General features: G+C 41.6%; 1 protein-coding gene across 1 annotated transcript in view; it reads left to right on the top strand.

Annotated features, from left to right (window-relative positions):
• Positions 1-277: 277 nt before the first annotated feature.
• LOC116971868 overlaps positions 278-14,363 on the top strand; it is a 283,701-nt gene continuing 269,615 nt past the window's right edge. The window contains exons 1-3 of the mRNA XM_033019036.1: positions 278-376; positions 7,584-7,673; positions 13,781-13,944. Of these exons, the coding sequence (XP_032874927.1) occupies positions 310-376; positions 7,584-7,673; positions 13,781-13,944 (321 nt within the window). The 5' untranslated portion in view covers positions 278-309. The remainder of the gene's footprint in view (positions 377-7,583; positions 7,674-13,780; positions 13,945-14,363) is intronic.

The raw sequence follows: 14,363 nt of genomic DNA, 5'->3' as shown, positions 1-14,363 counted from the left end.
AATTTACAGAAGTATACTAAACCTTTGTACCCCTCCCCTTCATTTTAAGGCTGTTACTTGAAGTTTAAGTTATGATCTGATTTCAAAGATTGTCTTTTCCGACCTTTCCGTTTTTGATAAGTGGGGCAGTGAACGTGTGAGAATCCTTAAGTACAGAATCTAAACTTACATGGTAGCGGAGCTGACATGCTGTACTGGTATCAGCTTTAGAATTAACATTTTGGTTCATGTGCTTCTAATAATCAGTGACCCTTCCTTGGTGTGCTTTCCACAGGAAATGAATACTGCAGAAATTACTTTGACCTACAGATGTATGAAGGAATAGACCCAAGGCAGTATGGGATAGAGGTCAGCGCAGAAGATGAGTGTGAATTAAGTATGTAATTTCTTGTCATTATATTCTCTTCAAATCACTTTAATGAGGTGGGAATGACCATTTTTAGTCTAGCCTACTTTTACGGTTTTGAACTATAATTTGTTTTCTTACTAAAAGCAAAATTAAATGGTGTTAGTACCAAGAGTGCACTTCCAAAATGTTACTTTGGATATGTGAGATATTGGAAGATATCTGTGATTGGTAGTAACCTGACATTAATATGTTTGATCAAACTTTAGTGTTAGTTCCATTTCATATTTTAAATTAAAATTATGTCTTCATTGTCCATTTTCTTGAAGCTCATTTGATACATTTTAGCAAACCATAGTATTAAAAATGAATTGGCTTTCATTTTAATTCTTGTATCAATTATCTTAACATATCATTTCATTCCTCTGGTTCAGAGCAAAATCTGTAAATTGTCTGAGAAATTTATGAGCATTAAGTACATTTTGACTAATTTATAGGATCTAATTGGATGATTTATTTTACAGTACGTCAAACAAAAAGGTCTGATGTGTCCTTTAATGGAACTAATATTTCTGCTTCTGAATAATACGAATTGCACCGAGAGGTGCTTGGCAGGTTGCGTGTAGAGATGATGTTCCCCGTGGTCTGATTGTCTAGAACTAGAAGAACTCAGCCAGTCCAGCAGCATCTATGGGAAGAGAAACCAGTCAACATTTTGGGTCATGTGCATAAGTACAGTAAGGTACAGTGAGGTGCTTGCACGTAGATCTAGACAACGGTGCAGCTCTGAAGCACTGTTGCATTGCTGGAAGTGTTGCCATTTGGGTATAGTGTTAAATTGAAGGCTCTCAGATGAAAATAATAGACCCCACAGCATGATTTTGATGACTTACCTTTGAAGTCCTGTTCAGCAATTATCCTCCAATCAACATAATCACAATGTTGGTTCTTGGTTCTTCTTGGTTCTTGGTTCTTGGTCCTCCAAAATATTCCAAATGGAATTTAAACTGGAGGTGGTGGAGGGAGGACTTAAGCCAGAAAGGGTTATTGGGAAGAAAGAGCTACTTTAAATGTAGTTGCATCTGGTTGGGTAACTATAGTAGGGTGGAGATTATTCCATGCTTTAATTGTGTGGGGGAAGAACGAATTGCTGTACACATCTGTCTTTGTAGCTGGGATCACAAATTGGATCGAATGCCCTTGTCTGCTCCCAATTGGTTTGGGTTTGGTGTAGGTCTTGTAATCTATGTCGAGCTGACCATTTAACATTTTGTAAAAACAGGTCAAACGGTGAGCTTCACGTCAGTCTTGGAGAGGGTTCCACCCCAGTGAATTCAGAAGTTTGGTGACACACGCTTGGTAATCTGATCATTAAAATTGTTGATATTGGGTCCCCATAGCAGTTTATTCATTATTATGGATCTGGGTGTCAGTGGAAAAACCAGCATTTACTGCCATCCCTAATTCCCCCTTGAGAAGGTGGCTTACAAAGTCACCTAGGAGACAATCACATGAGGTAGATCTGGAGTCTCGACCAGGTATGTATGATGATGACATTCCTTCCCTGAAGAACATTTGTTAACCAGGTAGGTTTTCACAGCAAAAACCCAGTACACATAGTCATTATTACTAAGAGTAGTCATCTCAAATTATGAATCCACAACTATTAAGCTGGGATCAAATTCAGCATAGTTAGTTCAGATCTTTAGATTGTTAGTCTAATAATTTTACCTCTGCATCACGCCATAGCTTTGCATTTGCAACTAACATTAAGTGTGAAGTTTCAGTGGCTGAAAGTTAGCAGTTCTGACAGTTCCACTAAGAAGAGTAGCAGAGCTACACCTGGCCCAGCTAATAGCAGGTAATTGAGATCATTTGCTCCAAGGAATACTTCTGTTGGGCAAAACATCCAACTCGGGTTGTGTACACTGAGAAATGTATAACATCTTTCAATTTCGTGTCCACTGTACATTAAAGCCAGACTATTTCTAGATGCAAAGAAAAGTTTTTTAATGTGAAGAGAATGAAATTTGCTTTTTTCTCATGATAAAGTTATAACGGATCGTAGGGGGTGGGTTGGAATATTATCTGTGACTGCTGATTGTCTGCTACAACTGAGTAAGGGATTATCATTGTCTGTAGTTAAAACAAAGAATTGCAGATTCTGGTTAATGCACAAAAGGACACAAATTGCTGGAGTAACTCAGCAGGTCAGGCAGCATCTCGGGAGAATAAGGATAGGTGACATTTCAGGACGGGAGCTTTCTTTAAACCGATGCAGTCCGCTGAGTTACTCCAGCAGTGTGTCGTTTTATCTTAAAACTAGGCACCGATGCTGCTGATCTGCAGCAGCGAGCCCTTCACCAGATGCCGCACAGTCCGGTTGACGAGGCTATTGTTACGGCTCGTGTTGTAGCCCCTGCCGACAGTGCTTTATTCAGGCCGCCGCAAGTGACAGGACGCATTCAGTCACCGTGGGTCTCCCTCCCCTCTCACGAGCTCTCATCACTTCCTTCTGTTGGCAGTTGCCTCTCCACTGCCGCCTCCCCTCCCCCCTGGAGTCGCTGACATCTTCCAAGGTGGAGGTTTACTGCGGTGTGGGCAGCCGAGGCTGTAAGTGGCCAGGGAGGCAGCGTGAGCCGAGGTCCATCCGCTAAAACCAGAATCTGTTAAAAAGAGGGTTTACTGTATGTGATGCAGTAATGCATGCCTTGAATCCCACCCATGAAATGTGTTATGTCTTCAAAGGAGCAGAGTTTGATGAACAAACATAACTGTATTTCCTTTTCTGCACATATATCATCGGGTAATAGACTTTAATTTTATGCATTGGGTTTAATTTTTTTTAACACCTGATGGAATTGTTTTGTACATTGATGCCCAGAATCAGGTTTGCTATAACACGAACAAGGTGTAGAATATGTACCCTTCTCCAAAATTTATTTTTAAAATGTATTCTATAAATCCTGAACTGTGCACCCAATTCTAATGCAGCCATGGAGGGAAAAGGTTAGTGTACAAACCTGACTTTTCACACAGCTGAGTTTCTTGACATTTAATGTGCAAACAGTCCTCCTCTATTGATTGAATAGATATCCCAATACTTCAAGACATAATGTTTAATATTATTATATATAAGATATCTTTGGATGTACTGAAAGGAGAGGCACAACTAAAACTTAGGTTCTGAACTATTGCATACAGTTTTGGTCTCTTTATTTGAGGAGCTGCAAACTAGCATTAAAGGTAGTTCTGAAAAGGTTGACCAGGTTGTTTTTTGTTGGGAAGGGGTTGTCAGATGATGAAACATTGAGGACGTTGGCTTCATACTGAATGGAACATATAAGACAGAGTGGATGTTACAGAACACAAGAGATTCTGGGAGGGTGATTAGCAGGGTAGATGCTTGATGGATATTTGCCCTCATGGGGGTATCTTAAGTATAAATTTAGAATAAGGAATCATGCATTTAAGGCATTTTTCCCCCTGAAAGAATAGTGAATCTTTGGAATAGAGTCACTGAATAGATTGAGGTAAGGCAGAATTTTAGACCAGAGGGGAAGTTAATTTTCAGTTAATGGTGATCACCAGGATGTGGGTGGGAGATTCTGTTTGATCCCCTTCACTCATTTCCCAAAGCCTTTTCACCATCTGCGTGGCATGTCTGGAGTTTAATGGAATATCCCTCACTTACTTGGATAAGTGCAGCACCAATAATATTAAAACGTTTTGATTCCATTCAGGACAAACCAATACATTTGAATGCCACCCCATGTACCACCCTATATATTCATTCCCTCCACCACTGGCACTCTTTTCCTGCAATATGTACTGCCTACAATATTATCATCCAGACTACCTTGACAGAACCTCCCAAATCCATACTCTATACTATGTAGAAGAACAAGGGCAACAAGCTCATGTGCACACCATCATTTGCAGGTTCCCCTCCATGTCACAGCCTGATTTGGAAATATTCGGTCTAAAGCATGGTTTCCACTAGCATGGGTGAATATCTTTATTCCCAACTTCTCAAGGGTAAGAAGGGATGGGCAATAAATTCCATCCTTGCCAGGAATGCTCATATTCCGAAAGCAAAGAAATTATATTAAAAAAAGGCAGAGAAATGCATTTGAAGGAGACATCAGGTCGGTTGCTTTTTTATTGAAGGTGTGGAGTGGCCACCTCCTACCTACATCTCTTTTGTTCCTACGAGCCTGGAGGTAGCACAATAGTAGAACTCAGTTACTGAGACCATTTAATCATGCAACGTGTTTGAATAATTGCCATTAAATAGTTGTAATAATTATATGCGCTGCAATGTCATGCTGCTGCTTGCTTGCTTTCCGTGTGAAGTACTTCAAAAGCACAGAGGAAGACTGTTTATTCTCCCCAGCCTTTTCCGAACAACATGTCAGTCGTACTAGACTTTAGTAATGTGCAGGCCAGCGTGTTTCTGGGATTACTTTTGCAATAATCATAGTTTGTTGCACTGCTTCTGTGCCCTGCTGCTATGGATTCTGCAAAAAGGACATGTCTTTCATTATTCCATCTCTTTTGCAATAGCATAATTTAATGCACATTTTCCAGAGGTATTAGATTTCATTAGTACACTTCCTCCGTCCATTATTAAGTACAAAAATGCCTTGAGGGTATCTTCCCAGCCTGTCATGTCTATTAAATATTGTGCACCCACAAGTAAAAATGGTTGTGCATTACTTGCGCCAACAACAGGTTTGAAATACAAGTGTATAATTACATCATCCTGTTTTGAATATGATGATACATGGTATTCTCTCATTTTAATTATGGAGCTCAAAAGTCGACCTATGTGCAATGACAGCCTAATTATATGGGGCTTGATTCTATAATTTTTTTGCAATTAATGCTAAACTATGTGCTTGGATCATGAATGTACTTTGGTGAATAAGGTGTGAAACAAATTAGTTTTACCATGTTGTTAGAAATGCTTATTTGGGGAAGGGTGCTAAGGGGTGAATTGGCCTCAGCTGTACGTCACAATTCAGTGCTATGATGCGTGGAGAACAGACTGGAAAATAATATTAAAGTAACCCTGCTCTAATTTAAATCAAGGTGCCACTGTTGCAAACACAAATCGGAGATGCGGCCAACAGTTTTTCTCAGATTCGTGACCGATAAATTGATTCTCTTTCAGTAGTGCCAAATATGCATACAGGAGTGTCTGTTTGTTAGATTCCTGCTGCCTAAATTTAGTTCCATTGTGCTCCTTTAAGCGTAGATTCAGCAATGGTAAGTGTGGCAGCTAACTTACTTCACTAGGAATTCTGCTCCTTGGTGTTATGAATGATGGCTGCGAGTCCAAATGCCTCCATGGCAGTATAGACGTTTGTTTAAATTACTTCAGTGCATCCACAACAAAAGGTTAGTATTACTATTTGGAATAAAGCTATGGATTGTACTATTTAAAAATCATCTGGCTCACCAACGTCCTTTAACTTGGGGAAAAAGGTCTGTGGTTCCTTGCTTTGTCAGGGATACACGTGACTGAATCCCTACATGACCCAGGGTTTCCCACCTAACTTGTGATCCCCATGTGGCTCTTGGTCTCCATGAGACTCTGGGTCCCCATGTGACGTAGGCCCTCACATGACTGAGCCCAAGTAAGATGCATGGATCACCTCAGGTGTGAGATTACTTCTAGTAGAACACTAGACTGAGTGGGACCCGTTGGGTCCCACCATCACACGGGAGGGCTCATCACCAACGCAATATTCCACCTCTCCACCAATTCCAATATTGCTTGCCAGTGGGGGGGCTGTCTGTTGCGCTAATATGGGCGTTGCGGGCCAAAGGTATTGGTTTCCAGAGGGCTAGTATAGACATTGTGGGCCGAATGGATTATTTGGCTGGCATCCGACTGTTGCAATGATTTTAAAAGCCAAGCCAAGGTAAACAATTGGGCTGCAGCCACCTGACAACCAAAATTCATTTTGTGAACACAAACTTTTTAAAAAGGCAAGGGAAACAATTGGGCTGCAGCCACTTTACAGCTGCATCGAGGGGACTCACCGTGGAGTAGAAGTGCGTTCAGTGTTATTCGCAGCTCAGAGAGCCGTGATCCTCTCGCTTCCTGGGTCTGGCGGAGACTGAGTGAGGCACAACACTTCCGGGTTTTATAGTCCCTCCCCCTGCCGCCAGTGGGGGCAGCAGAGAGAATGGGGAATTAAAAAAAAAACATTAATATCTCTCAAGATTTTTCATCGATGGGAAAAATCCTCTGGTCCAGGAAGGCGGAGGGGGTCTCGGAGCAAGGTGGCCAAAAATGACGGCCGTAGGTGGCGGCGTTCTCTCGGAAATTGCACCACAGTGGGCCAAAAGCGGTCAAGATCAGACTTTTAGTAATATATATAAGATTAAATGTTCTCTCTCCCTAAATACAGCTTGAACTGCAGAGTATTTATCCTTTTTAACTTTTTATTTTAGATTCACATCTGCAGTACTTCGCTTGCATAGTGTGATTCAGTAAATTACTCCAGTAAGTTATATAGTTCAAAGGCAAAACCAATTCTCCCTCAAATAATTAAAACCACCAATTTCCACACTGCATATTTTGAACAAGGGATTTTATTTTCCCCTGATTCTTTATTTACATTATAATATGGTGACAGCACTGTGAGTGTTGAAATACTGTACCCTTTTTACCATTTGCATGCTGGCACATCTGAGAAAACAGCCTGTGACTGAACTGAGCTCAATCTCTCAGTTTGGGAGTCTTGCCGACAAGGCTGTACACTTTAGGAAAATGTTTAAGAAGGAACTGCAGATGCTGGAAAATCGAAGGTAGACAAAAGTGCTGGAGAAACTCAGCGGGTGCGGCAGCATCTATGGAACGAAGGAAATAGGCAACATAGGCAATGTTGCCTATTTCCTTTGCTCCATAGATGCTGCCGCACCCGCTGAGTTTCTCCAGCACTTTTGTCTACCTACACTTTAGGAAAACACAATTTGTAATTAGTCATACTGCACGGATTCTGGCCCACCATGTCTGTGTTGACCATCAAGTATCGATGTTAAAATACTGTGTGCATGTGTCATAATTAATTTGATATCCAAGGCAAAGAATTGTCATTAAAATTTGCATCGACGTTAGTAATGGAGGTAAAATTAGACCTATGTTTGATATGGGCGAGGTTAACGACTGCATAAAAAAGGGGCACGTCACAGGAGTTATTTTGAAAACATTTTTTCTCTTCAGAACCTGACAGGAGTGACATTATGGATTTATATCTCAAGTTACTGGAGCTTACCGAAGATGAGCTGGGAACCCAGGACACAAGGGGAACAGGTAAGAGCACAGCAGGCAGCTTCTGATGTTCTTAAGGTGTTTATAGTATGCTGACATTTGGAGACTAGATCATAACACTGAGTGTGGGGATATTTTCCCCTCATGTTTATAGGTTGCTCCACTGTGCTCTAAAATGTATTTGTGTGGCTTGACACAATATGGAAGAAGTGCACAGACAATGATCTTTTCCGGTCACAAAGAGAGCTGTTAGAGTGATGTCCTTCCGGAGGAAACCTCATGATGTCATGCTCTGGACAGGTTGGGGACTAAAGGGAGGTCTTAAGCTGAATAGAGAAAGTGACAGGAATAGTGTTTGGTGAATGCCACTGAACTAGTGGACGGAAGCATAGATTATTGGAGCATTACTATGGGAAATGCAGTTACTGGGAACACATCTCAGGGACTGGGAAGTAGTGGTTCTTGAAATGGTGGAAAGGGAGTGTGGTATTTATGAGGAAACATTTGGAAATAGACTTTAAATCTGACACTGTTGGCCCCAAGCAGGTGGAAGAGAAAATTTGCAAAAATAAAGTAACTGTGAAATAAACTAAAGGAAACTTAATAAGAAGTCCTCAACAGTGACAGGGTGTCCAACGTGACCTGCCATTTTCATATTATTTTGGACGACATTGAGGTGAGATGCATACATTTCTTCCCTCTGCAAGAACTCACTTCAGTGTGGAAACAATAGTTAAAACAACCCTTCTACATTGATGTCAGTGTGGGAGATATTTTTCCCACACCACACACGGAAGGATGAGGCAGACCTTATTATGTAGAATTCTTTTTTTTTAAAAGGCCAGTGTTTGTACAGGAAATATTTAATCAAATTGAAAATAATTAAAACCCCAGCCCAGGTGATTTTATATAAGTGTATTTAGTTGGTGGTAAAACTACATTCCGCCACACACAAGGTCCAAATTCTCGTGTAATTTGTGTGTGAATTTGCAATATTGTGGGTGACAAATCATCCATCATTTTTTATTGGTGAAGGTTGGGTGGTGGGGCATGCAGGGGAAGGGTAGAAGGTCGTAATCCTGTAATCTGAAAAGAAAATTATGTTTTCATAGTATGCCAGTCCCAGCGTTGAATTCATTTCAAGGACTATCAGCCAATTATTTTCTCCGGCTCGGATAAAAGCAAATAATGTGACAAAATAACAGCTTGTGTTTGACATCGTGCAGTAAGATTTAACTTCAGATTGTTGAGGCACAGTCCACAGCAATTCATCTGAATCAAATGCATGAATACATTTGGCCAGTTATGCTTGATAGCTATCAGTGGATATTTTATTAGAAAACAGCTTAAAGATCATGAATGCAGAACATTGAACTGATATTGCCAGGCTTTATACTAAAATAGAGAGCACACGAGCCGAGGATTTAATAAACTCATTGCCCTTCATCAACCGGAGAAAATGAGACTGATTGTTCTTACAACCATCAAAGGGCAGTCTCCAGGTTAGACGTAAGACAATATTAACGGCAAACTGCTGCCATTTATTCGAGGATAAACCCTCATAAATTACAACACCACCTTCCTCCTCCTAAATATCCACATTTGGGGAGAAGTGCTGACATTACCTTCAGAATATTATGTGGCATTACATAGAAACATAGAAAATAGGTGCAGGAGTAGGTCATTCGGCCCTTCGAGCCTGCACCGCCATTCAATATGATCATGGCTGATCATCCAACTCAGTATCCTGTACCTGCCTTCTCTCCATACCCCTGATCCCTTTAGCCACAAGGGCCACATCTAACTCCCTCTTAAATATAGCCAGTGAACTGGCCTCAACTACCTTCTGTGGCAGAGAATTCCATAGATTCACCACTCTCTGTGTGAAAAATGTTTTCCTCATCTCGGTCCTAAAAGATTTCCCCCTTATCCTTAAACTGTGACCCCTTGTTCTGGAAAAGTCCAGATATAACACATCCACTGGCTCTCCCTTATCCACTCTACTAGTTACATGCTTGAAATTAAAGCAGGGAATGCTGGAGGGACTCAGCAGATTACCCAGCATCTATGAAGAATGAAAGAGTTAACTTTTCAGGTTGAAGCCCCTTCATTTTATGTGAATGCTGTTCCAGTATTCATTTGTCTACGGGAGAAATCATTGATTGCTTTCCCAACATTGTCACAAGTAGAAATGCGGTCAATCTGAAAAATACCAGACTCGAGTAGTTAGTTAAACCACGGCTAGGGTGGTTAATATCTTGGTTGCGAGCAAGTTGTGGGCATGTTGACAACACGCCATCCTTTTCCCCATTCATAGAGATTGTAACTTTTGATGTATAGAAAGTGGTTGAAATATAGTTCTTATTTGAGCAGGTTTAATGCAAACCCTATAACTTCGCTAAACATTGGTGAATACAAACACTAATAGGAGTCTCACACTGATTTTGTATAAAGAATTTCACAAATACTGGCAGTAGATGCTAGCAGGTCCCTCCCTACCACTTACCTTCCTACCCTGTGCTTATTAATCAATATTAATCAAAGTTTACCTTTAGTTCCTTTGATTAATATTACCGGCACTGGTGCCCTTGTTGCACATACAGGTAGACCACTGCTGCTGTGACTATAGATACATAGACAATAGGTGCAGGAGTAGGCCATTCGGCCCTTTGAGGCAGCACCGCCATTCAATGTGATCATGGCTGATCATCCACAATCAATACCCCGTTCCTGCCTCCTCCCCATATCCCTTGATTCCGCTAGCCCTAAGAGCTCTATCTAACTCTCTTTTGTATGCATCCAATGAATCGGCCTCCACTGCCTTCTGAGGCAGAGAATTACACAAATTCACAATATCCTCGAATAAATGGCAGCAGAGTAAAAAGGTTTTTCTTCATCTCAGTTCTAAATGGCCTATCCCTTATTATTAAATTGTCGCCCCTGGTTCTGGACTCTCCCAACATCGGGAACATGCTTCCTGCATCTAGCGTGTCCAATCCCTTAATAATTTTATATGTTTCAATAAGATATCCTCTCATCCTTCTAAATTCCAGTGAATGCAAGCCCAGCCCCTCCATTATTTCATCATATGACAGTCCCGCCATCCCGGGAATTAACCTCGTGAACCTACGCTGCACTCCCACAATAGCAAGAATGTCCTTCCTCTTATTAGGAGACCAAAACTGCACACTATACTCCAGGTGTGGTCTCACCGGGGCCCTGTAGAACTGCAGAAGGAATCTTTGCTCCCATACTCAAATCCTCTCGTTATGAAGACCAACATGCCATTAGCTTTCTTCACTGCCTGCTGTACCTGCATGCTTACCCTCAGTGACTGATGTACAAGGACATCCAAGTCTCGTTGGACTTCCCCTATTGCTAATCTGACACCATTCAGATAATAATCTGTCTTCTTGTTCATGCCACCAAAGCGGATAACCTCATATTTATCCACATTATACTGCATCATATGCTATATCTGCCCACTCCCCCAACCTATCCAAGTAACCCTGCATCCTCATAGCATCCTCTTCACAGTTCACACTGCCACCCAGCTTTTTGTCATCTGCAAATTTGCTAATGTTACTTTTAATTCCTTCATCTAAATCATTAATATACATTGTAAATAGCTGCGGTCCCAGCAACGAGCCTTGCGGCATCCCACTAGGCACTGCCTGCCATTCTGAAAGGGATCCGTTAATTCCTACTCTTTGCTTCCTGACTGCTAACTAGTTCTCTATCCATGTCAATACCCTACCCCCAATACCATGTGCTCTCATTTTGCCCACTAATCTCCTGTGTGGGACCTTATCAAAGGCTTTCTGAAAGTCCAGATAAACTACATCCACTGGCTCTCCCTTATCCTTTTTACTTGTTACATCCTCAAAAATTCCAGAAGATTAGTCAAGCAAGATTTCCCCCACGTAAATCCATGCTGACATGGACCAATCCTGTTACTGCTATCCAAATCTTTAATAATTAGATCTTTAATAATTACACCTTTAATAATTGGCTCCAGCATCTTCCCCACCACTGATGTCAGGCTAATTGGATTATAGTTCCCTGCTTTCTCTCTCCCTCCTTTCTTTAAAAAGTGGAATAACATTAGCTACCCTCCAATCCACAGGAACTGATCCTGAATCTATAGAACATTGGAAAATGATCACCAATGCATCCAAGATTCTAGAGCCACTTCCTTAAGTACCCTGGGATGCAGACCATCAGGCCCTGGGGATTTATCAGCCTTCAGTCCCATCAGTCGACACAACTGACTAATTTCCTGACTAATGTGAGTTACCTTCAGTTCCTCCGTTACCCTAGATCCTCTGTACCTAGTACGTCTGGGAGATTGTTTGTGTCTTTCTTAGTGAGGACAGAACCAAAGTACCTGTTCAACTCATCTGTCATTTACTTGTTCCCCATAATAAATTCACCCGCTCCTGTCTGCAAGGGATCCACATTTGTCTTAACTAATCTTTTCCATTTCACATACCTAAAGAAGCTTTTACTATCCTTCTTTATATTCTTGGCTAGCTTACGTTCGTACTTCATATTTTCTCCCTGTAATGCCATTTTAGTTACCTTCTGTTGTTCTTTAAAAGTATCCAATGCTCTGGCTTCCTGCTCATCTTTGATATATTATACGTCTTCCCTTTTAGTTTTTACTGTCCTTGACTTCCCTTAAGGGCCTGTCCCACGAGCATGCGACTCCATGCAGCAAGCGCGACCTAAAGGTCCGGTCCCACCAGCATGCGCCTGCATGCAGCAAGCGCGACCTAACGTGGTCGTTTGAGCCGTACGGCCTCGCGGGGCCGGTCCCACTTCGATCGCCGGAGCCGTATGGAGTTGTGCGGAGCTGGTCCCGACATCGCGTGGGGCTTCGAAAAACTGACCGTGTTTAAAAATTCCGCGCGGCAATGGCCTGCCGGCCCGCAGCTGCCTCGACGCCGTACGCACCATCTCGACGGGCATACGCAGCCGCCTCAACGCCGTGTAACTCACTCGACCTCCGCACGGCTCCCGCTTCTGGTTTGGTCACGCTTGCCGCATGCAGGTTGCATGCTCGTGGGACAGGCCCTTTAGGTCGCGCTTGCCGCATGCGGGTTGCATGCTCGTGGGACAGGCCCTTTACGGTTGCCTCTTACCCCCCTTAGAATCTTTTCTCCTGTTTGGAATGAAATTATCCTGCATCTTCTGGATTATTCCCAGAAATTCCTGTCATTGTTGTTCCACTGTCATCCCTGCTAAGGCCTCTTTCCAGTCAACTTTGGCCAGCTCGTCCCTCATGCCTCCATAGTCCCCTTTGTTCAACTGCAATAGTGACACTTCTGATTTTACCTTCTCCCTCTCAAATTGCAGCTTAAAACTTATTATATTATGGTCACCACCTCCTAATGGTTCCTTTACCTACGTGAGTATCTATGTGCCTTTCAGTTAATGGATTATGGGCTCTAGCCTCAGACTAAGAAATTTAGGTTGACACTCCACTGCAGTAGTGATGTTAAACTGAGGACCTGTCTGCTTTGTCAGATAGATGTAAGGATCCCATGACACTATTTCAAGAAACAGTAGATTCATCTTTGGTATCCTTGCCACTATTTATCCCTCTATATTGCCACAGTAGATTATCAGTTTGCTATCATATTGCATCCTGTGGCCATGTTTCCTATATTATAACAGTAACCACACTTCAAAAAGTATTTCCACGGCTATAAAATACTTCTAGCGGTTCTGAAAGGAACGCAACATGCACCATATTAATGCTGACCTGTATTACTGTGGTCACCGCACTGTCAGGGATGTCAACTCTGGTTTCATTGTATAAGGATCGGCAAACAGAGGAAAAGGTGTACGCTGTGACTTTGAGCTGACCTTTTTAAACAGCTGTGCTCTTTTTACCAGCCACACTGCTAATTCCATGGTCCGGTCTTTATTATGTTTTCTGATAAGCTAGATCTATCTGATTTTAGAATTACCGAGGTAGAACGTGGAGCATGTTGTGCGACGGATTCAGAATTATCGAGAGTGAGAAGTGCAAATGGTTGCTTTAGATGGTTGGAGTTCTCGAGGCTGCTACTTTAACTATAAAGGTCAGCCATAAGGCACCTGTGGTGTACCAGGCTCAGCAGTTTCTATATATCTAACGACAGAAACCACTGGAGCTTGCATGAGGTGTGAAAGCGCTGGAGTTTGCAGTAATATACTGGGCCTGCGGCAGGAGGTGGAGAAAGAGATGATCCCTCCTTATGTCGAACAGTTTGAAACCAGTGTGCAAGATGACATGATTCTGGTTGGCAGCCTTTCACTTGAACAGGTCAGACTTCAAAACTAAATAACAATGCAATCTTATTCCTTTCTGTTATTATAATGTCATCGCACCACCCAACAAAACCATTCTTGCTATTGTCAAATGCTTTGCATTGTGAAAATCATGCATGAAAAAATAACATGGATGCATTAAAAAAAAAAATCTCTTTAGTGCATTGTAACCAACATTTTAGTGTTGTATTTTAATTACTGTTTTTAATCACAAATTACCAATGACGGTTAAATGCATTTATAAATCACGAATGTGTTCACTGAAATCAAATTAAGAGAATGCTAACAGGTAGATTCATAATTTATCTCCCTTTGTTCATTTAAACAAAAAATATATTTTAATTTTGTTATTTATACAACAAAATAGCAAGGAGTACCTTTTTAACAAGTGGTACAGATATGTTTAAATGAATA

This window comes from Amblyraja radiata, chromosome 4 (assembly GCF_010909765.2).
Source record: "Amblyraja radiata isolate CabotCenter1 chromosome 4, sAmbRad1.1.pri, whole genome shotgun sequence".
Classification (NCBI taxonomy): Eukaryota; Metazoa; Chordata; class Chondrichthyes; order Rajiformes; family Rajidae; genus Amblyraja; species Amblyraja radiata.
Note: the sequence above shows the minus strand (reverse complement) of the source record. Positions and strands in the feature narration are given on the sequence as shown.